At 36.1% G+C, this 24,686-nt stretch overlaps 1 protein-coding gene across 3 annotated transcripts in view; it reads right to left on the reverse strand.

The window, feature by feature from the left end:
- Positions 1-24,686, reverse strand: part of grik4.L (glutamate receptor, ionotropic, kainate 4 L homeolog) — a 344,981-nt gene that overhangs the window by 12,089 nt on the left and 308,206 nt on the right. For all 3 annotated transcript variants that reach the window (XM_041569223.1, XM_018225767.2, XM_041569222.1), the window contains 5 exons: positions 21,200-21,309; positions 15,989-16,162; positions 13,235-13,400; positions 7,979-8,204; positions 3,860-3,988 (listed from right to left, as the gene is read on the reverse strand). In XM_041569223.1, the coding sequence (XP_041425157.1) occupies positions 3,860-3,988; positions 7,979-8,204; positions 13,235-13,400; positions 15,989-16,162; positions 21,200-21,309 (805 nt within the window). The remainder of the gene's footprint in view (positions 1-3,859; positions 3,989-7,978; positions 8,205-13,234; positions 13,401-15,988; positions 16,163-21,199; positions 21,310-24,686) is intronic.

Raw genomic sequence — 24,686 nt, forward strand, 5'->3', positions numbered from 1 at the left:
CAGGGGTTTTTTAGTTACAAAATTATGATCATAAGATCGATAAGCCACCATACCACGTCAAGGTATTTATTTATTTCATTTATTAGTGGTTCTACAGTTTTTTAAAACTACAATTAGGAGGTTATTTATAAAAAGGTCAAGTTGTGTTTTCCTTAAAAATTTGAGTTTTTCCAGGGTAGTTTTATTTTTTTGGGATAAAAAAAAAAAACTTGAATTTTTCTAAATGTATTATGCCTTGAAGCTGCTAAAAGCCTGAATCCTAAAATTCTCCAGCTAAAACCTGTCGAGGTCCTGTAGAAGTCAATGGCAGAGGTCCCTTTAACCATTTGCAGATGTTATTTGCCTTCATGATTTTCAGTATTTTTACAGTGGTTTGCACTCGAAAATGAGAGGTATTCAAGTTTTTTTTTAGCCTATAACTCAATAAATTCTAGGTATTATATTTCCCCCCCCCTATTGCATTCAATCAAGTTTTATACATTCAGGTTTTTTCTTAAATAAGCATTTGTGAGTTTATTCAAGGTAGAAAAAAACTTTAACCTCCCAAACTCGAACTTTGATAAATAACCCCCTTAACCTCTATTTCTCTAAAATCATGAATGCCTTGTAAATTATGAAAAGATCCTAATAAAAAGGACAAATGAAAAAAACGGTGAACGAGCTAAAACAAAATGACTAATTCCTCAAAGCCCTTGGACTGTTTTGTTTTCCATTTAAACTAAAGACATAAAACAAGGTTGGAACTGTACTGCACTTGGGAATCAGCAGATTGAAGCTCAGCGCCTTTGAAAACTTAAAGGTGCATGTTTTTCCTTTGTCGCAATGTGCTGTAGTTTAGTTTTCTGGTACTATTAAATGTCCTAAGGAGGTGTATGATTTTGGAGTAAATGAGAGACAGCCTGAAGCTTAGCACCTTTAAAACCCTCTAGATACATTTCTTATTTGTCAAATGCCTTGCTAAGTAGTTCTACAATATTACTGAATAGCACAATCTGGCCAGGTGGGTTAAATGGGTGGGATGGGTTCATGTTTTGTTGGATTTTGTTACACCCTGTGGAATGTTGAAGTGCAATGTTGTATAGTCAAATAGAGTGACGGGCTATTGTAGGAGGGGGTGGAAGTTGTGTGCACAAAAAATAGTCATTACCCTTATTGTTTCATGTTACATTATGGAGGTTATTTATTAAACGCCGGTCTGGCTTTTTGGGGCAAAACTAATTTATAATTTATAATAAATAATAATTTGGGGGTTTCTTTAAAGCTCAAATTTTTTCGAGATTTATTAAAAACTGAATCCGAAAATCCGCCATCTCAGACCTGCCAAGGTTGTGTGTAAGTCAATGGCAAATGTCCCTATCCTATTTTGATGTTTCTGTGGTCTGCGATGGAATTAGGCAGAAAACCCAACCATTTCGGACTTTTCACGCAAAAATCCGAAACATTTGGGCTTTTGGGGAAAAATTTAGTGATTCGGGAAAAAATTGTACAATGCAAGTTTTTTCTCGATTTCATCGAGTTTTTAGCTGAATTAATTCAAGCTTTTTTAAACAAGGTAAAATCGGGTATGGGAGTTTGGTTGTTTTTTAAATGTAAATAATGAGATTTTAGTTAATGATCGTATCCAAATAAGTGATTGTTGGTAACATGCAACCAAAAGAACCCACTGACATCCTCCTGCATGAGTGAAAAAATGCCCCATGTGCCATTACCCCAAAAAGTGTAAAATAGCCAAAAACAATGCTATACATGCTTTTTGATTGCCACATTGACAATGTCCTGTGATGTTACAGTAGTGTCCTGAAAAGTCATTAGTCAAAGCCTTGTCAAAAGAAATTGGTCTTCTTTGTGCTTAAACATCATTTAAAAGTGCCTGAAATGTTATTGACTTAATTTGAGCTGTGCTTCTGACACCTGGGGTTACTTCCATCCAGGAAGATGATTGCTTTCCTTGTTATAAACACTGCAGGTCAAATATTCCTCCTTATTTCTGCATTCTTGCAAAGTAATCTTCTGCTAAATAATTACAGTTATATTACACAAATGCCAGTTGTGCAATTTACTGCAGCACTTTGGGCCAGATTTAAACCAATTAGAAAACATTATTTGATGGTTTATCGAGTGAAAAAAAGATTCAATTTGAGGAGAAAAACAGATCTCACTGCTCATCACATGAAACCTGTATTGTAGTCTATGGGGGAAAACTGGAACCAAATTATTCGGAAGGTTTTTCTTTTTCTCCACAAAATGAAAGTCATTTTCACATGCTTAACCAAGAAATAAAGTTTTCTCGTTGATTTGAATCTGGACTTCAATTGGATCTGGTTCCATAGGAAAATCTGGAATAAAAGTCGGAGATAAACTCTTATCATCAAATTGAATCTGGCCTTTTGTTTGTGTCAGAGACTTTCAAGCTATAACATATTTATGATAGCTTAGATAGCTGAGTCCTAACTCAGTTACGGGTCTTAGTAATAAAATACTTTATGTATTGAGAATATGAGGTCCTAACATGTTCTTTCCAAATACTACTACGCTTAAATATTTTGAACAACCTCTATTATGTTCTCTGCATTACAGGGAATGTGACTGCTGCTGGTGCATTTAAACAGCTTTATATTGTCTGCTAGGTTTCTAGTGCTCCGATGGCCTTCTTAAGACTCACTAAAATTCTAACCATGTAATAAACATAAAGCTGTCTTCGAAAAATAGCATTGAACATCATGACCTTGCTTGCTTTCCTTCTACAATACCGATATTGCTCCCTATTTTTAAAAGGAATTTTTGAAATTCTTTACAATTTTTATAACCAACATGCCATAGAGTTACAGTATGTGTCTAACCTTTTGTGTACATAACATTTTTAACATTTTTTGGTTGCAACATACCGTATATTGCACCTGTATTTTTATCCGTTATGTATAGAGCACCCACATATTTATTACAGAGATGATTTATTATATATTGCATGCTACCATGCAGATAGAAGCTTGGGTAATTAAAAGGAAGCCAGTTAAACTAGCAGTAGGTTTTTGAGGTATGGTAGAAAACGTAGAGAAAGAAAACCCCATGGATAAGTGGGGTGAAAATATTAAACTCTTCAGAGATAGTACCAGGGTTAGACTGGGGTGTGTGAGGTTACCTCAGGAGCCCCACACCCCCCTCTGGTGCCCCCCGCTCACCCACTACCATCCCCTTCCCCCCCTGCATGCACTTTATACTTACATTTGCAGCGATAAGGGGAGGAGGGCAGCAGGGAGTGATGACAGAGGGCACCAGGAAGTAATGGTGGAGGGCAGTCAGGGATCGTGTCTGGGTCAGCAGGGTCCACCGGGTTTTTTCCTGTTGTCTCAGTGGCCCAGTCCCTGGATAGTGCCCAAGTTTGAATCACACCAAGACCCCAGAACATTATAGCATTAATACTTTACCACCGGGCTACCCTCTAATATGGAATTATCCCTTTAACTGTGCTACTTCATAATGAGCAAAGTTTTAAAGCAACTAAATGCTTCTATCGCAAGGGAAAATAAGACTTAACGAGAGAGTAATTTGTCGCATCACTTATAAAGAGATATGGCTATTATGATTGATATGAACACTGGCATAAGAAACATTGTGCTACAGAGAACCATTGCCATCATTAAAACAGACAAGTCAAATTAAATTAAATGACATATTTCTGTTCTGCTCTACTACTTTATAATAAAGCTAACAGAAAATCAGTATCTCTGATATAAAGTCCTGGAAGCCTGTGACCATCTTCGATTCATAATAGGAATAGCAGTTGAGAATATAAATAATTACATTTTTCGCAAAAGTGCAAAATAAAAAAGTAATATCTGAGATGAGCGACTTGTGTTACCTTTTGCTCTGTGGTCCTCCTCCTTTGGGCATTTACCTCCATCCCACCATTTCCGCTTCAGGTCCTCCAGACAATTGTTTTCTTGCAGTTGAAGAATTGCAAGGTCAAACTCATCACGAAAAGCAGATCCTAAAGCACATTGAATTGTCCAAAAGTGTTTTACTTTCAATAGTTACATCACACACAAGACACAGATTGGAGAAGCAATCTGTAATACACTAAACCTTATATACAATTTGTGCTTTAGATTTATATTACATTCATGGGCAAATACTTGTAGCTTTTTTTTTTTAACAGAAAGCAACAAGGAGAATATAAGAAAAAAATAAGCAGCCCCACAGTGTGTGCTCATAGAGTGCACAATGTTAGCATTAGTTATGTGGTAATACTACAGGTATGGGATACAGAACCTGGAAACCCTTTATCCAAAAAGCTCAGAATTAAGGGATGGCCCTCTCTCCTAGACTCCATTTTAATTAAATAATTACATTTTTTTAAATGAATTCCTTTTCCTCTATAATAATAAAACCATGCTTTGTATTTGATAAGCTAAGTTATTATTTCTTACTGGAGGCAGAACAAGCATATTTGGGTTTATTTAATGTTTAAATGATTTTCTAGAAGACAGGGGGGCAGATTTACATAGGGTCGAATATCGAGGGTTAATTAACCCTCGATATTCGACTGTCGAATGTAAATCCTTCGACTTCGAATATCGAAGTCGAAGGATTTACCGCAATTAGTTCGTTCGATCGATGAATTAAATCCTTCGAATCGTTCGATTCGAAGGATTTTAATTCATCGATCGAACGATTTTTCTTCAATCTAAAAATTGTTACAAAGCCTATGGGGACCTTCCCCATAGGCTAACATGGCACCTCCGTAGGTTTTAGGTGGCGGACTAGGGGGTCGAAGTTTTTTTTTAAAGAGGCAGTACTTCGACTATTGAATGGTCGAATATTCAAATGATTTTTAGTTCGAATCGTTCGATTCGAAGGTCTAAGTAGCAAATTCGATGGTCGAAGTAGCCAAAAAAATCATTCGAAATTCGATTTTTTTTTTAATTCTATTCCTTCACTCGAGCTAAGTAAATGGGCCCCTTAATGTATGGAGAGCCAAAATATGGAAATATCCCTTATCCGGAAAACCCCAGTTCCCCAGCATTCTGGATAACAGTTCACATACCTGTAGTAGCAAAGTAAAAAGATATTGTTTATAAAACATGGAAGCGAGCAAGATATTAGGGTCATATTGTGCTGCATTCCATTTTCTTACATTATGTCCATATTTTATGGACAAGTATGTATTGATCTAAAATTAAATATGATATACAAATATTTCTCAGACTGGAAGCAAATACTTTCAATATACTAAAACCAATGTACGGTTCAGTAAAAATATTACAAACATACTATATAACTGTTATATAAAAGAAGAATATTCCTAAATGTGAGAGACCACAGAAAAAATCATCCACTTGCCTACTTTTAGAATCATATGTATCTAATGCTGATTCTAAAAACTATAATGAATAGAAAATAGGTGGGAATTTTTCTTTGGTGAGCACTACTCTCACATTTTGACAAATCTGCCCCTAAATGAAGTATTGCACCATTTTGACATGACATTTTGTCCAGTGTAGCACACTGATTTACAGTTATACTTTAAGGGGTTTATTTATTAAAGTCCGAAAGCTCAAAACAAGTTAGTTTTTTTTTTACTATAAAATCCGAAAATCCGGCATCTCAGTTGTATATAAGTCAATGGGAGAAGTCCCAAAGATATCCTGATCTGTGCTGGTTTCATGCAAAAATCAAAAGACTTTGTGGTTTTCGGGCAAAAATCCGAAAAAATTGAGTTTTCAGGTTTGGAAAATCTGAAAAATCTGAAAAAGTCATATGATTTGAATTTTCGTACTATTTTCAAGATTTTTCTGAGTTTTTTCCCAGCACTCAAATTTTTCCAGAAAATATATTGATAAATAAGATGAAATAACCAGTGCGGATTTGGTCAGAGTATATTTCAGAAAAAAATTACATGAATTTTGATTTTGATAAATAACACCCTATAACGTTGTGAACCCTTTTGAAGTTTCAATAATCTGGCACCAATATGACTTAAAACCAGGAGGTTCTTGTCATCAAGCTATAAAACTTGCTTCAGGCAGCAATGCCCCATTGGTTACCAGCAACTTTAAGAGCTGAAATTCTAAAGTTGAAAAAGTAAACTTCTTGGTTGGGGAGGGAGGCTGTGACATTGAGAAGGCATTAAATATTTCTTGTAATATTTCTGTGAATGTTCTCATTCATCCAGGCCATAGTATATCTATACTAATAAGTAAAATCAACTGGACTTGCTGTATTTTTTTATTCTGTTGATGATGTTTCGCTAGACATCCGACTGGCTTTCTCAGTGTCAGGGCCTAGCACCACTTGTTGGGACCAAGGAGGAAGCTGTATGCAGAAAAAGTCCAAGGATTGAGAGAGTTTGTAGTCATTTTCCAGGCAAAGAGTAGCAAGGTCTGAGTCAAAGCAGGATGTCAGGAACCAATGGATTAAGGCGATTACAATGAACAATTTAGGAGTACCCAGGAACTTTAGTAAGAAAGACCCAAATTCAGGGATTGAACCCAGGTCTCTGGCATTCTTTTTTTTGAATTTTCTTGCCAAAGCATGTCACCATTTCACGTACCGCCACATCACAAAGTGGTGCAATGAGTCAGTGTGTGGCCATGGGTGCTGCCATCTTGCATACGAAGCAGAGCGCTCCTACCCTCAATTCTGAATTCAACAAATTTTAGTCCATTCCCTATTCCAACTAGTTTTACAAGTAGATTACATTTTAGGTTATAGTTATGCAGAAATATTGAAAATTCTAAAGGGTTTATAAACTTTCAAGTATCACTGTACTAGCGTCTCTAATTTCTCTGTTTTACTAAACATTTAACAAAAAATAAAATGAATACAAATAGCATATTTTTCTCTTCAAACTGCTGCAATAATCAAACATACACATTACACTGATTTTCAACTAAGTTGAGAAATCCTGAATGATATAAAATTATGGGGAGAAAACTCAATTAGCAACATCCTTGACTACTATAGATACACTTCCCATTGACTTCTATGCAATGTTGACAGTTTTTAGGTAGCAGAAGTTTGGTTTGTATTGCTCACATTTTTTGAATAAATCTTTACTTCTTAAAAATGATATATTGATTTGCAGAACACTACTGCTATTTTTGCCACACTTGCACGACATGTGGTACAATTTCTGAACATTATTTAATCTTCCCCTAACGTAGAATTCTAGCATTGTTCTGGACTAGATTGATGAATTTGCTTCGGTGAATTTTTGGGAAAGCAGAAATTTCCTGGATAATTCAGTATGCTTTCTCTTCTATGACATCTGTAGGATATTACATATTTTTGTAGTTGATAATCTATCTGTAGCTCACTTTTATGAAAAATGTCCTGCAGAGAGCTGTTTCTTAAAGGGGAAGGAAACCTAGTTGGCGCATAAACCCCCCCTCCCGTGTGTTGCCCACCCTCCCTCCTCCCCCCTGACCTACCCGTCCCGCTGGGCAAATGTCCCTAACTTGTTACTTACCCTTCTGCGCAGGTCCAGTCCTGGGAGTTCACAGATGACATCTTCTTCCACGCAATCTTCTTCCTGCTTTGACCGGCGCATGCGCAGTAGGAGCATTTCGCCGGTACGATCTACTGCGCATGCGCCAAAAGTACTTTGTGACTTTTGGCGCATGCGCAGTAGATCCGTACCGGCGAAATGCTCCTACTGCGCATGCACCAAAACGCTGTTCAAAGCAGGAAGAAGATCGCGTGGAAGAAGATGTCGTCTGTGAACTCCCTGGACTGGACCTGCGCAGAAGGGTAAGTAACAAGTTAGGGGCATTTGCCCAGCGGGACGGGTAGGCCAGGGGGGAGGAGGGAGGGTGGGCAACACACGGGAGGGGGGAAGGGTTTTTGCGCCAACTAGGTTTCCTTCCCCTTTAAAAAATGCCTACAAACCTTACTGCAACCTTCAAACTGCAGATCAGTCAACTGTATATAGACAGAATCAGCAAGTCAAAAAAAATGCTGAAAAAATTAAAGCCCTTACCTACTGGCATGCCAATGCCATAGCCCTTGGTATCCAGCAGACCGCCGACCTGAGTAAGGTTGCAGTTGCGTTGTCGATAATACTCATTCATAGTGGATTCCAGCAGGAAGGCATAGTTAGAGTTCAACACCCTTGCAATTCCCTCCTCTGTGCTCTTGACAAATACATTCGGCTGCTTTGAGTGCATGTAATTCCACATTCGCTGATAGGTTTGATAACGGGAATTCTAAGTGGGATAAATGAAATACAGAGAATTAGCAGTGTTCTACTTCATAAAGCAACAACCTAATGAAGAGGCCCATTATACATTATGTTTCTTAACAAGTAATGTTGCATTTCGACATATACAATATCATATACAGGTATGGGACTGGTTATCCAGAATGCTCAGAACCTTGAGATTTTCCGGATAAGGGATCTTTCTGTAATTTGGAACTTCATACCTTAAGTTTGCTAAAAATCATTTAAACATCAAATAAATCCAATAGGATTGTTTTCCCACCAATAAGGATTAATTATAATATCAAGTACAAAATACTGCTTTAAATTATAATATATTCTATGGGAGACAACCTTCCTATCATTCAGAGCTTTCTGCATAACAGATGCTTTACCTGTACCATGTTCACAACATTTTACATTTCTTACATACTTACATACATGCCTTACAAATACAATACAGTAGGATTTATTGTACTGCCATATACAAAACACTCCTATTTCTCCCTTAAATAGCACAAATCTAATTTCCCAACAAAACAAATTATATCAGTTTGATTAAATGTCACCCTCTTATTTGCCATCCTGATTTTAATGCCAGATTTGGCCTTTGTTTCAAGCATGGCATAGTAGTATATTATTTAAATATTCATGGTAATAAAGTCTTCAGGCACACTATTTTCTCAAAATGTATGTTTTTGAAAAGTCCACAGCTAGGCATATGGTACTGGCACTGGCCAGATTCCTTATGTTGTCTATTTTTTCTTGTCCAACAACAGGTTGCTAAGACAGAGTACAATTGGTACTCCATTTTTATCTCCTGGTTTTTTTTACTTAGAAATTAAACTGTCATCTGGTTACTAAAGGTTAATTGCCCTAGCAACCAAGTAGCAGTTTTAAAATCAAATGGAAGTCCAGGTCATAAAAAGAAAGCTAATCATTAAAAAAATAATAACTATGAAATTGCAGCAACAAACCATAAAAACCCAAATATAAATTTCCCTAATATTGGTTTGTCTATTACGTACTAAAAATTACTGTAAATGTAAACATGACCTTTAACAACAGTAAAACATTTGAGCAGTCAGTAATGCAGCAGATGCAATTTTACAGTTACAGCATGGGTTGTGTTTTTAAATGGCGGTTACTGTTCTGAACAATAAGTACTCATAAAATGATAATTCTCAAAATAATATCGAAACACAATTAGTTTCTTAAAATTTTAACATTTGTTTTAAATAATGCAAAATGTTTCCCACAATGCAATATTAATAAGCGTCTTGTTCTGGTGTCCCTTTAATTTAAGCACAGAGCAAGCAGTAATAGCACCACTGGGTATACAGCAATACAGTTTAGGAAAATCAGATTATACATACATATACCAAACAGGTCTAGCTGCAAGTAAAAGTAGAATGGAGTAAGCCACCTTAGATATGGGATTTCAGCAAAATGTTTTCTCATAATAAATGACATGTATAGTAGTTTTGTTCTAATTTAATTGTGTAAGGGACTGGTAAAAAGCCCCCCCCCATTTATTTTGCAAAGTATGGCCATTAAGGGGCCCCTTAGTTTATAAAGGAGAGAGTCTCCTCTTCCTGGATTGTGCCCTTTAGAGTTCCCCAGTTTAGCCACAAGTGTTAAAATGATATATATTTAGAAGCCATGTGGTTCAGCCACAGACTCCCTGACAATGGAAAGGGGGTCAAGAGTGAAACCCCAAACCAGTGCAGGATCTAGTGAGTGGTGAACTATCTCCTGTTATAGGTCTCTCTAGGAGAGACAGTTAATTCAGGGATATTTAGCTGAGCAGTTTGAGCTCCACCAAGGAGTCATAGAGGGACTAGATTCCCAGGAGCATTGTTGCCCAGAGAGGGAACTAGTGTGTAGTCCTTAGGCGCTAGATAGTTCTACTTGGGTTCCATTCAGAGAAGGATTGTCATAAAAAGAGAAGACTATATGTGGCTGGTTAGATTCCTCTTTAAATGTGGAGGTGAATGCTTTTTTTACAGTGCTGATTGCTCAATATTCAAAACCCATGTACAGTATTTCTGTGTTCTCCTTTGTGGATTGTTCTCATGTTACATTCTGGTAAATTTACAAGAACCACTGGTGCCCACAATAGATAATCAAACTACAACAGTACCCTGCCTCCAATATTGAGGACTCATGCCTGGGACAGAAGTTTCACTGCGGCAAATAATGCATAAAGCTCATGGTAATTTAGGGGCCCTGGGAGCCTCATTTTATTATAGCATTACAACTGAAAAAGACAAGTGCAAGTGCAGAGTGCAAAATGCAAATTTTGAGTGGAAGTTGCCATGTTTTTTTTACCTACAATGCAATGTATTCCTCAGGATTCCAGCATCAAAGCACCATCATGGGGTCAATGTGCCAGATGTATTTGTTAGTTATGTATTAAAACAAGGGAGTTGCAGGTGTATTAGGAGAAAACTGCACTGAAAATCTCTGTTGTTTATTTTCACTCAGTGTCAAATTGACATCTGCATCCAATCATTTAGGTGCACATTCACTGTGCCACTTGACCCTGGAACCCTGGAGCTACCATTGCCTCTGAGGGTAGCAGTAACACCAAGGTTCTCCAGTGTCAGTAGGGACACTGCATATGATTCACATGAGGAGGTATAAGGGAAGCCTTTAGCCACAAGTAGTATTCTCTAAAGAATAGAGAGAAATCACATACAGGCAAACTGTTTTTCTCTGTAAAAGGTGAGTGGGATGATTTATTCCAATCTGCATAATAAAATCCTTTTTTTGGTTGTTAAAGTGCAGAAATCACAGTTCACAGAGGGGGTGTAGTTAATTATGTACAAATTATTATTGCTCTTTGCAAGGTGGTGGGAGTTAGAATACATCAGTTCACTCTCTAGAGTCCAGAGAAAAAGCTCAAGTACAAGAAGCATTAATGACCCATGAATACTGTTAAAAGAAATACAATAAACACAGAGTAAAAATAAAGATTCAGTATCAGCAGAAGTCATTAGGCTGAAAAAAGTTTTCTGTGATCAGTATTGCTCCTTTCAGTAATGGTATCCTGGGATCTTTATATTGTTAATAACTGGTGGGCATTCTATTCCATAACTATTTATAAGTTATTTTGAAATGTATTTTGTGCTCTTGGTGATTTTGAGATCATAGCTCCTGCTAGATTGGTGCCCTTTTGCTTTCACCCTGATGTTTCTGCTTTGATCTGCAGCTTTCCTCCTGACCATGTCTACATATCTCTATTCTTTATCACTCATAGCTTGCTATTGACTAGGCTTCTGTTTATCTCATGTGTACCAATTCTTGCCTGTATATGGATTTCTCTTCTACCTTATCCCTGTACTACCATACTGCATAATCATTTGTGTTCTGACCTTGCTGCCAACTCTAATTTGCATCCCTGCCCATAAGTCCCTAAAGAATTTCAAATGCTGAAGGCCTTACTGTCATCAGGTGCACAAGAAATGATCCCAACTATAACTCCAGCCACTTAACTACAAAAGATTATCAGCTGGAAAGTAAATGCAGTTAAGCAGAAAAACAGTTGATGTTTCAAAGAGTCTGTCAATATATGTATCTCATAGAAGTAAATATGACTCTGGTATTTCAATCACAATTCTCAATTACAGCAAAATTCAGAAGACTTATAATATATATAAAAAGTATAGACCCTTTATATTATAGAATTTTGAGTCATGCATGCACCATTCAAATACAAAACAAACCATTCAAATACAAACAAATATATAAACTTATATGTTTATATGTTTATATATAGGGAAAGTTGTGCTTACCACTAGTTTTTACTTTGAAAGCAGCTAGTAAGTATTCGTCCCGTTTATAAAATGTATAATGAAACTATAGAATTCTTAATGAATCAGATGAAAATTAAGCGTAGGACTGGCCAGATATGGGATGACTTTGACGTAGTTGGCCAGCTTAAATATATTGCAATATATGGACAAACAATCCCTGTTTTGTTTAAAGGGTAAGGCATTTTTCAGTAGCAGTATGCACCCATTATCCAGAAAGCTCTGAATTATGGGAAGGACATCTCCCATAGACTCAATTTTACCCAAATAATTCACATTTTTAAACAATATTTCCTTTTTTGCTGAAATAATAAAACAGTACCTTGTACTTGATCCCAACTAAGATATAGTTAATCCTTATTGGAGACAACACAATCCTATCCGGTTTAATTAATGCTTAATTATTTTTTAGTAGATAAAGTATGAAGATTCACATTGCGGAAATACCCTGTATCCAGAAAACTCCAGGTCCCAAGCATTCTGGATAACAGGTCCCATAACTGGATTAGGTAACGTACTTTTTGCCTTCATCAAGACCTGCTGGCTGTTGTACTTTTGACTTTCCTGTCATCTATAACCTACCAACTTGCTAACGCTCATCTGCTTAATGGTGTGTGGTACATTCTTGTCTGATGATATTAGAATAAACATTTTTTTCAGTCACAAGTGAACTATTCTATTGGCAGTTTGGCCCATGTGCTTATATATATGTAGGCCCTTTTCAGTTGTGCGTTGGGACTTCACAGAAAAATGGATTGACATATGTATATGAGGAAGGGTTTACGAACCCTAGGGGGCTTTATTGTTTGATATAAATAATGGATATATGGCCAATTAGACCTTCATTAAAGTTTCTTATTTTTATTTACTCAAATTTAAGTAAAAAATTTGGTGGAATAAAAGAAAAACCAAAATATATTATACATTATAGACTGTGCATTTATACTTTAATCAGACACATACAGAGGTAAAATAAGAAATAAAGGTATAAAATGGTCTTTTAATAATTGAATAAAACCTCACAAAAAAGAAGGAACCATATGAAGTGAGTGGATGTATGTTCTGCTGAAACCAGCTTGGCAAATCTAATGCAAAGAGTAGGCTTAGTTATAGTTGGCTGGATATTTATTTCTATAGCATTCCTAAGTGAATTGCACTTGCTTCTACTGCACAAGATGAGTTCTCAATATGTGCTCCCAACCATCTCCAAAAAGACATTTACTTGGAAGAAGGTCATGCTGGAGCCGCCATGAATTGTACCATATTCGATTGTGGTCTGGTCTGCCAGGTCATCTACTGACTCGATGGGGACATCCATTCTTTGCACAGTGAGAAATGCAGCAAGATTGGCTGTATACGACGAAATAATTATCAGGGTAAATGCCCACCTGTATGGAAAGAAATTATGCATTTTCAGTCTTGGTGTTAAGCAATGAGCCACATAAATGGTGTATATAAAAAACATGCTCTGTGTTTCCCTGATTTTAGTTTAAGAAAAAAACTATTTAAAAAAAAAAGAAAAAGGGGACCAAGTACACCACACATCACCAATCGATCACCAAGTGAAAACAGCCCAGTCATTTACTTACCACCTAAATGTTTCTCATTGACTTAAATGGGTTATTTAACCCTTTTAAGACATAAATACTATATGTCCACTCTGTCACCAGGGCACGTGAGATTTATTTAATATTTAGTTATTTCATTTAATAATTATTTCAATTTGCTTACAACATAAATATAAGAGTGTAAAATAACCATGTTATGCGCAGCAATTGGGCAGCATAAAAGAAAATTACATGCTTTATAAATTTGCCATTTGTTTTACAATGCTTTCTACACTATTTTTTCCAGGGTTAAGGATGTTTTTAGCAAATGCCCCTAGCAAATCTTGGTTGTTCATTCAATATGTTGACACTATTCATAGCATGCCCCATAAATGCTGGTCTTTTTCTTATTTTAAATATATATTTATATATCAGCCATGTGATTATATGCTGAACTGGGCCCTTTTTTTTTGAAAGATGATGTAAAGTCCTACTACAAATTAAGTTTTCAAGTGAATGCATCAGGGCCATGTCAGATCACTGGCAAGACCTCATAATAAACTTGTGGGGAACTTAGAAACTTGTGCTGAGCTGGGGGAACAGAGTGGAATTCATTTAGTCCTGCAGCCTGAGACAGAGCTGCTGAGTTGATAAAACTGCTAATATGGCTAACAGCAGAAAATAAGTGCACATAAAAGCACTTTCAGCAAGTGTAATACAGTATATTTAAAGACTATAGTTCCTTTAATACTCACATCATTCCTTTAACGACCTGATTAGTTGCATGAAACATTTGTTTCATTACCTAAGAATATTTTGTTATTTTTTTGTTTGCTGTTGTTTTTAATGCAAACAATCTGTGTTGAATTTTGTATGTTCTGTATGAATATCATGTTCAATCCAATGTCTTTTTAAAGGTATGGTCACACTTTTCACGGTTTACAGATTTATCAAAGTTCAGATGGTAGAGTTATCTTACCTCGAATGACCACGAAACTCGAATAGTATCTTATTTAAGAAAAAACGTCTAAAACTCGAACGAATATTCCTGACCTGAAAACTTAATCAAATTTGAATTGAATTCGACTAAACTCTAATCAAATTTTTTCTTAGTAAAAAACTTGAATATCAGGAAGGCTATTAACATGTTCAAATTGACTTCTACATGAACTCGGCAGGTTTTAGGTGGCGAAAAGTCAAATTTGAATTGTTCCCAGGGTCCAGGTATGATAAATCTTGAATTCGAATTTGGATTATTCGCAACCCGATTTTGGGAGTTTTGACTAAAAATCTGACTTGAGATTGAATCTGAAATTCGAAACTTAATAAGTCTGCCCCTTAAATGAACCTGAATGAACTTGCCTTTGTCCAATAACATAAGTGTTGTGAATTAAGCTTACTCTTGTACAAATATTTACCTACGGTATATCTTCTGCATTGTTTGCTTTGGACTGATCTGTGATCAAGTTTATCCATGGAGGTGGGATAGGGTGTAGCTAGGATTGATGTGGTTTAATTACTGTGTTGTTTTATTATTAGAAGAACTATAGTAATTGTGATTACTCGGCAGGGAAAATAGCAAGGAACAGTTAGAGAATGTGTGCAGTTACTGCAATACAAATACACACACACTGTACGTAGCTTTTACTTTCAAATACTTTAGGCTTGGATTAATATAACTGGCTTTACAGGGCTTGCTATTATTTTAGAGGGAAATGCTTATTTATGCAAGTGTGTACTGTATACATAGATGTTTTCAGTATATTTTTGAATGAACTTTCTATGTTACTGTGAGCACGTATCCTCGCTGGGGCTGGGACTTTCTGCTTTACTTCACCTGCTGTTCACTTTTTCCAATGAGATCCTGTTACACAGATTTAGCCCCTGGTGCTACAATTTGTTAGTTGCCCTGCATCGAAGTTAATGTTATTGTCATGTAAAATCTCTGTCCAATTTCAGGCAGCAAGTCAAATAGGAATCAAGTTTTGTGTTTACATTTGTTTGCCGATATATTTAGCGATATATTTTGCTAAAACACTTCTGTTTAATGTAGCCTTTCTTGTTTCATTTGTTTTGTCCCCCTTAATGCTCTTGCAATTTTTTACATGACCTAATTATGATAAGGCCATCTCCCACAGAGTCTATTTTAAGCATATCATTTCTAATTCTCCTTTAAAATGATTTATGTAATAATAAAACAGTACTTTTTTTTTTTAGTAAACTTAGATATGATGCTCTGAATTATGAAAACAAATCACTTTTAGGAAATCCCCAGGTCCCAGGCAATCTGGATGATAGATCCTACATTGTATATCTATATATATATATACAGCAGTTAATAAAATGTTTAGGTCATTGTGTACAGGAAAAACAGAATAGCATAAAAGTTTGCACATAAGTTGAATGCAAAAGCTACATGGCCAACTCACCAGACACCACTGACACAGCGGGTAGACAAAGCTCTTGGTGCAATTGTAGATCCCTGCTGCATGAATCCCCCTACAGGAAACCAAAGGCTGTTCCCAAGGGAGTACTGATTCACTAGAAGATTACACCTGCCCTGTGCACATGGGTGGGGACTGTACCATTCATATGGAGTTAAGCTGGCAAAATTAAAAAGACAAAACCTTGTTAGCTAGGTAACATTTCTTTGGAAACTTTCAAGAATTTTCTTTTCTTTGAACACCATTCCCTGTTGTTCAAACGATAGACTAATTAGAAGAAAGTTGATATACTCACATAATCATTAAAAACAATGTACATATTGACATATAGCTTCCATGACAACCAATTAACGTCTCATTATTATCTCATGAGTTGCTCTCTTTGCTTCTAGATAATCAGAGACATAAGTCATCTTTTTTGCCTGAGGCACTAAAGCAATGCTCTGTTACAGATAGGTTAAAAAACATGAGAGAGGAATACAACCAACTATTACATTATTAAGAAAGCTAGATTCAGGTTCAAGCCATTGAAGCATACATATATACTTTTCAAGGATTTAGAATACGTCCTCTTGAACAACATCTAATAAACTCTTTATGGAACATAGAAATATATATATATATATTTTTTTTCCCTGAGGAAGGTCACTTTATGTGACCAAAACATCGAATTTTCAATAAAAACATTTTTGTTTTGTTGCTAAGACCTATGAGTGAGGCATTTTTTGTTAAATTATTTACAATAATTTCGTAACCAGCACCCAGGCATTTGATTTATTTATATGTGAATTGATTTCACACCTCCTGTTATTTAACCTTAGGTAATATTGCAATTTATTTAATTGTGATTTGAGTATATCTATGAAATATATGATATGTCTAGTTTTTCCAACATTGTTTTCCAACATTTTAGATACATGGTAACATTAACAATGCTACAAATGTATTACCCATCACTGCTGTCATAAAACGACACCCACAACACTGCATATTGTACATTGATGGTACCAGCTGCATTATGTTGGGTGGAGCTTAATATTGGTACAGACCTTGCTACAGCCTACTTTACTTATTTCTATAATCTCATGCATTTACTGTGAAGATAAAATTCTTACGAAAGACATATCGTAATTATGTTCTTTTGAATCATAGCATAAAAGGAGTTACAAGCAAGATGTTTTTTCATGTACTCTATATACAGTGTAGTGTTCTGCTTTGAGCATTGGATACATGGGAGAGACTAATTTGTCTGCATATTATTTGGTCATATCAACAAATGATAATGTTAAAAGACTAATGAAAATCATGTATAAATCTGAAATGGAATGTGCATAGCATGTAAATCACATAAAGCTAAAGCAGTTTTATGTCATTATATAAAAGACCCATTAGCGCAACTGATTAAATCCAAATGGGATATATTGCCCACTCTATTGGATTGTTTCCTTAATATTTTGGCCACATAGTGAGTACCCGGATAAAAAACACATGTACTATGGATCTGCATTCCCTTGAAATATACTGGGTTTGCAAATGTTCCGAGTACACAGTACGGGAAAGGTAGATGGAGGAAAAATTTGTAAAACGGCAAGTTTTCCTAAATGTTGCTGGATCACAGATCTTCTCGTCATGTACAACAACTCAAAGACCCAAGTGTAAGGACCAGGATCCTTAATTTCAGACTTGAATCTGTTGCTATACAGAGAATACATACATCCTAAACAGCCAGCTTCACTGGCTGATACTGATACTCATTGGACTGGTCATAAAATGAAAATACAATTTAAAATAACGAGTTGTTAGTTTTTCTTCATTAGCACCTCAAGCTTAGTTGGAAGGTATTTGCCAAGGTTTTCAAATCCAAGTGCTTCCCCAAGTTATTAATTATCATATAAATTGTGTTATCAGTGGAATATAGGCACAGCAGAAAAAAGTCAACCGTGATAGCCAATTAGTATCTCATCATTATTCTAGAAAATATGTATGCTTGGTTTTTAAATAGTTGGAATTCTTTACCCATATCCTCTTTGATGATTCGTATATGGTCGTACAACACATTGGCTGGTTATTTTCATTTCCAGTTAACCACATAAAAGGTAATTTAGTTATGATTACGTGTACATAGGAAACGTTCCTTCAAAACACATCAGTGGGCAATATACAAATCTAATTACCAACATTCCTTTAAAGAAACATATCTAATTAAGTTTCAAATGAAAAAGTTGCTAAATGCATTAAGTGATTAAAAGAAAGAAATCTCGCATTTCTACCAGGCATTTCTTTAGTCATTGGATTGAGATGCAGAGTGAAAATAATTTGAATCCAAGGGCTCCTACAAGTTGAATGTCTATTCATTTAAATACTTAAAAATAGTATTCCCTACCCAGTCCAGCAAAGCTTATACTTTATGTATTTATGCAAAACCCGAATGAAAATTTCTTTGGACCCACCTGGGAACAGGCAAGAAATTGGGATCTCATGAAAAGCTTATGTTATTCATTTTTGCGCTCATGGATATAAAGAAATTATAATATGTAGTAATAACTTTCTCTGGAGAAACAAGTCAAATAAGTGGAGCGTAATTTGTACACTCTTTGAACCCAGAGGAAGTCAAATTTTACAGATGAAACCCGTTTGTTAGAGGCCTGGACCTGGAATCTTGGTAGACTTATGGTGACTACACAGTACCTGACACAGATCTGTGCACTCTTTTGTGTTTGGTTTGAGGGTGGAGGTCTGCAACTCTGATATGTTTGTATGGAGTGAAAAAGTAATCCCTTTTGTAAAATAAAAGGATATTACAAGTCACAGAGGAGTTACATGACCATATAAAACACAAGGCTGAAGGTTATGTTATAAAAGCACAAGGCTGAAGGCTGAGTATATAAAATATCATTAGGCTGGAAGCCTTGGGACTCCAAGCTGACTTCTAATACTGTATACTCATATTTTTCAACAGGGGATATTTATTTAATTAATTATAATACACACATTTTAGTGAGTCGTGTGCACTAATTATAACTGATGACATCACTAAGCACCATTTATATAGTGAATAAAGTACCCCCTCTTGTAAAATATAAGGATATTATAAGTTACCGAGGAGTTTCTTGGCCATATAAAAACACTAGGCCGAAGGAACTCAGAGGAAACTGCTAATATCCTCATATTTTACAACAAGGGGTACTTTATCTATTATAATACATAAGTTATAGTGAGTCATAACAAAAATGACATCACTACTCACCGTTTATAACTGATGACATCACTACACACCATTTATAAAGACATAATTTACAAGATATTTCATGGCTTTGTGTATTATAAGGACATAATCAACAGGATATTCATGGCTTCCGTAATAATAAAAATAATCATATTCACTATTTTGAGTGCCCCACTTCCCTCTATATCACTAAAAAATGTGTGCACCTAAAACATTTATTATATTGTGGCCTGCTGATTAGTTTTGATCGTGTTTAAAAGAACAAGAAGTAGAAAGTAAGTTTAAACATAGGGCTTAATAACCTATTAGTGTTAAATACATAATTAAGTTCTTTGCGACCATAAGTGCCAGAATGTGTTTTGAAACTGAAACTGGCATATTCTTGCTTAGGGTATTGCCACAGATGGTGGATTCTCAGCCTGTGGATAAATGCAGGTCAAGAATCAGCTCTCATGCTCCTAACAGCTTTGAGCACCCAGAGCTACTGCATTGGGCCAGGTGCAGGCACATGAAGTGGATTTCAGCTCAGAACGCGTGAGTATGCCAAGTACACATGAGTATGCCAGCCCCACACAATGGCTCTGGATACAGGCACATCAGAAACTGTTAGGAGTTTAGGTAAAATCCACCACTTGTGGAATTAGCCTTAGTGACAGAAAACAAAAACAATAGATATTTCTTAATTAAAACAGTAGGCAAATAGTATTTTCAGCACCTAGTGTTGAAAAGTTGAAAGGTGCATTGCATGAATAATATGTTTTACTTGCAGTGATCCAAATGTTAGGCAAGGGGACAGCTACACATAAAACACATTATTACTGTAGCTGCATTGCAAATAATGTGTTATATTTGTGGTGATCCAAATAAGCAAGGGGGAGTAATTTTTGGCAGACTTGATCCCCTCTGCAGCGTAGATCTCCCGCAGCGTCAAATCTCTCTGTGTGCCATTGTCCTTATGTCCTAATAAAAAGGAGTTTATAACATGCTACACAGTGGTGAAAATGTAAACTTTTTGAAAACAAAATACTACTGTTGTTAGCAAGAAATATTTTGGGCAGTCAGATATAAATATTAATAAGTTACAAGTCCTTTAAAAAAAGTTACAAGAGTCTTTACCCTGGGGGAGGGGAGGCTGGGTCAAAGTTAATGAAGATCCACAAAAAAGATGCAAATTATTAGAATTCACAAACCAGGCAGTGGTGGGTTAATGAAGTTATAATATATAGGTTCTTAAGACCCCAGATGCTTTCCTTGGTTTGTGGCAGTAAAGGCCAATGTCATTGAGTGATATATATAGTATTGGATAAAGGTTTCTTTCTTACAAAATATTACATAACTTTTGAATGTTGGTAAATGGTAAATGATCATCGTTTGAGCCTGATTTATGGGCAAATTATTAGGGATGCACCGAATCCACTATTTTGGATTCAGCCGAACCCCCGAATCCTTTAGGAAAGATTTGGCCGAAATCAAATCCGAATTTGCATATTCAAAAGTGGGAAGGGGAAAACATTTTTTACTTCCTTGTTTTGTGACAAAATGTCATGCTTTTCCTACCCGCCCCTAATTTTCATATGCAAATTAGGATTCGGATTCGGTTCGGCCGGGCAGAAGGATTCGGCGAATCCTGCTGAAAAAGGCAGAATCCTGGCCGAGTCCTGAACCGAATCCTGGATTCGGTGCATCCCTACAAGTTATGGATCTGAGTTGAGGCTTACAATCAACAAGTTGAAACCATTCACTAAAAACAGCATATGACCTGGTATTTTATTTATTTATTTTTACATTTTAGTAAATCTAGTTCAAAATTTTTATTGCCAGAAAGCAAGTATGACCAAAGTATGATGTTGAGTCAGGTTAATGTAAAAAGTGGGGGGAATTCAGTGTGTTGTAAAGTAGGTTTTATCTCTGCATGCTTTTCATCAGATCTACACTAGATGGTGACAGAAAGTCAATGTGAAATATATTACCGAGCTACCAGGAACAGCACACAGCTGACAGCTAAATAGGCAAGAAGCATGAAGAGCCACACACCAGGAGAGAAGGGATCAAGGAAAGAGAAATAGCCAGGCTTCCTTCCCTGTAATAAAACAAAAGAGCCATACGGCCATGAATACACAGTGCAGAACAATGAACACATAACAATGCAGTATTAGTTAATATATATATATATATATATATATATATATATATATATATATATATATATATATATATATATATATATATATATATATATATATCTGAGTCTATCACTGCTCTTATCAAACGTTACTTAAGTATACATGAACCGCAAATGATAGATGTTATTCCCTGAGACATAACCACAGAATCATTAAAACACCATCAGAATCCAGGCTATTACTTTCATTCAAATAGCCTGTAGTAAAAAAAAATACATTCTAGAGAACTTATTAGGGAACTATACTAGGGAAAGAGTTAAATGACCCCCTACCTCACCATATATTTCTAAAAGTCTTTTATTCTCTTCCATCAGCTTCTCTCCTTCACATTCATCCATTAAAGTCAATTGAAAAAAATTACTCTGTCATGCTCTGCACACAGGGCCCCTATTAGGAACTAGTGGTGGCAGAAATCTATAACTGATTATTTTACAACACATGAGACAGAGAGGAGAAATGACAGAGGCATTTAAAGCTGCCAACTTGGGTTAAATCTGATGGAATGGCCATACAGATTATGATGAATATGCTGGTAAGTTAGGTCATGCTGATGCTGGCTGAGGTCTTGTCTGGAATATTGCTCTTTTCAAAAAAGGAAAATCATTGTTATATGTCGGGACAGAGACAGTCTTAAACTCTGTAATGTATTTTAGTACTTCAGGGTAAACCATTAAAGGCCATGAATTTTGTAACTGTGCATCATTGGCCCAAACTGTGCGCTGGTTAAAAAGACTGGTCAAAGGCATCCTCCTAACATCAGGGAGTCTATGAACATGCCTTTAAATACAGCAGGTAAATTGCATCCTCCTATCTTCACTACAGCACACATGCCATATTAATTTTGGAACTCAAAGAAGGTCACTAAGTTAATGAATGCCCTGAGCAGTGTATAATGTAATACAGATATAGGATTTTGATATTAGGTCATTGTATCATGCTTCTCATAGAAATATTTAAAACCACATCTTTAAAAAAAACAAATCACAGATGCAGCAGGGAATGATGAAAGCCTGGAGAGCAACAATGTTGTTCAGCGGGACATTATACATCATTACCATGATGGCAGTTTCATATGGGGTGCACAGGCTAAGATTTAGAAGGTGTCAAAGTTAGAAACCAAAACAGGCACTAATTCAGTGGAATCATACAATCTAATAAAAAAAATAAAAAAGGAAATTATTTTGTCAACATTGGTCTATGTAGAACCGAAGATACCAGAACCAGAAATGATAACTAATTGGGTATTAGCATGGAAAACCCATAACCTTGAACACGAAGAATCCTTACAAATCCACATCTTAAATGAGCTCCTATGACTTTAGGAGAAATGTTCTTGGAAAGCGGCTGCACTCACATGCTCAGAAGGCTCTGAGTAGTTGTTGAGAAGCTAAGCTTAGGGGTCCTTACATATTATCAAGCAGAAATTGAGGTTGGCCTGTAATATAATCTGATGCCACAGGTCTAATTATTAAATTCTGATGCTAGTTGCACTGAATTCTGTGCTGCCATGTAATAATTATCTAACCAGCCCTATATTGTGCCATTTATATTCTATGGGGCTGATTCATTAAGGGTCGAATATCGAGGGTTAATTAACCCTCGATATTTGACTAGGTATTGAAATCCTTCGACTTCGAATATCGAATTCGAAGGATTTAGCGCAAATACTGCGATCGTACGATCAAAGGATTATTCCTTCGATCGAACGATTAAATCCTTCGAATCGAACGATTCGAAGGATTTTAATCCAACGATCGAAGGAATATCCTTCGATCAAAAAAACTTAGGAAAGCCTATGGGGACCTTCCCCATAGGCTAACATTGATTTCGGTAGCTTTTAGCTGCCGAACTAGGGGGTCGAAGTTTTTTTTAAAGAGACAGTACTTCTACTATCGAATGGTCGAATGGTCGAATAGTCGAACGATTTTTAGTTCGAATCCTTCGATTCAAAGTCGTAGTCATAGTCAAGGTCGAAGTAGCCCATTCGATGGTCAAAGTAGCCCAAAAAATACTTTGAAATTCAAAGTTTTTTTACTTCGAATCCTTCACTTGAATTTAGTGAATCTGCCCCTATGTGTACTGTATATTATGGGTAGGTCCCTAAGCTGAGTAAGTGACAGCATGAGCAGTAAATTAGTATAAAGTAATATGGGGAGCTACTGGGGCATCTTTGGAGTTGCAGACCTTTATTATTATTATCATTATTAAATGTTGTGGTTGCCTTAGGCTGGCACAAAAGCCCAAAACATAATGTACAATATTTCTAATCTATTTTTTTTATTTAAGCTTTAGTTCTCCTTTAAGGGCTTTGTAGAAATACAGGCAAAGTTTGTTCTAGTTCTGCAAATTATAACAACAATCAGATGCTTTAATTACTCTGCACTAGGAATGAAGTGCTAACTGCACTAGGAATGAAAGCTAACAACAATCAGATGCTTTAATTATTCTGCACTAGGAATGAAGTGCTAACTGCACTAGGAATGAAAGCTAACAACAATCAGATGCTTTAATTATTCTGCACTAGGCATGAAAGCTAACTGATTGTGAGTTACAGGGCTAGGGTAAGCTTTTCCTATTTTTATTTTATATTTTGCCCCTTTGGTGTTGCCATAAGTAAATCCTTGTGCTTTTGGTAAGAGTGCAGCCAAGAGGTGCCTGCCCCATGAACTGTTAATATGGTAATGGCTGAATATATAGGTTAAGCACCCGCAAAAAGATAGATGTGTTCAGCTCCTGTTTGTATTATTCAGTGACATTGAGGCAATGCCAGGCATCATGGAAGTGGCATCACCTACCACATACACTAGCTAGTGTGGGGAGAATGGTGAATTTACTGGAGGTTTCCTACTAAATCCTTTAGGACATACTACATTTTATTGAATATTGAATTAGTAATTGTTATTAACCAAAAGTATCACAAGGTAGCACAGCATTAAACCTATTTGCACATAATAATATCAATATTATAAGGAGTTAGAGGGGCTTGTGGTCTGCATGTGTTCCGTGCAAAAAGGCATTTGTGTAACAAAGCATTTATACCTAGCGGCTGGACTATATTATTTCTGTCTGTGAATCTCTCAATGATCTGTACATGATAACGTTGCCTGTTCTTGTCCTACATTGATAGATTCATTTATCTTTTTCAGAGCTGACATTGTCCACATTTTCCCCAAAAGACAAGACTTTTCCATGCCAACCTCCTTTATGCCATTGTTCTCTCTTGAGCAGAATTCAGGACTGTAACTTCTAACAATCTCTGCTCTCAAAAGTAGCT

Source organism: Xenopus laevis, chromosome 7L, assembly GCF_017654675.1.
Source record: "Xenopus laevis strain J_2021 chromosome 7L, Xenopus_laevis_v10.1, whole genome shotgun sequence".
In the NCBI taxonomy this organism is placed as follows: domain Eukaryota; kingdom Metazoa; phylum Chordata; class Amphibia; order Anura; family Pipidae; genus Xenopus; species Xenopus laevis.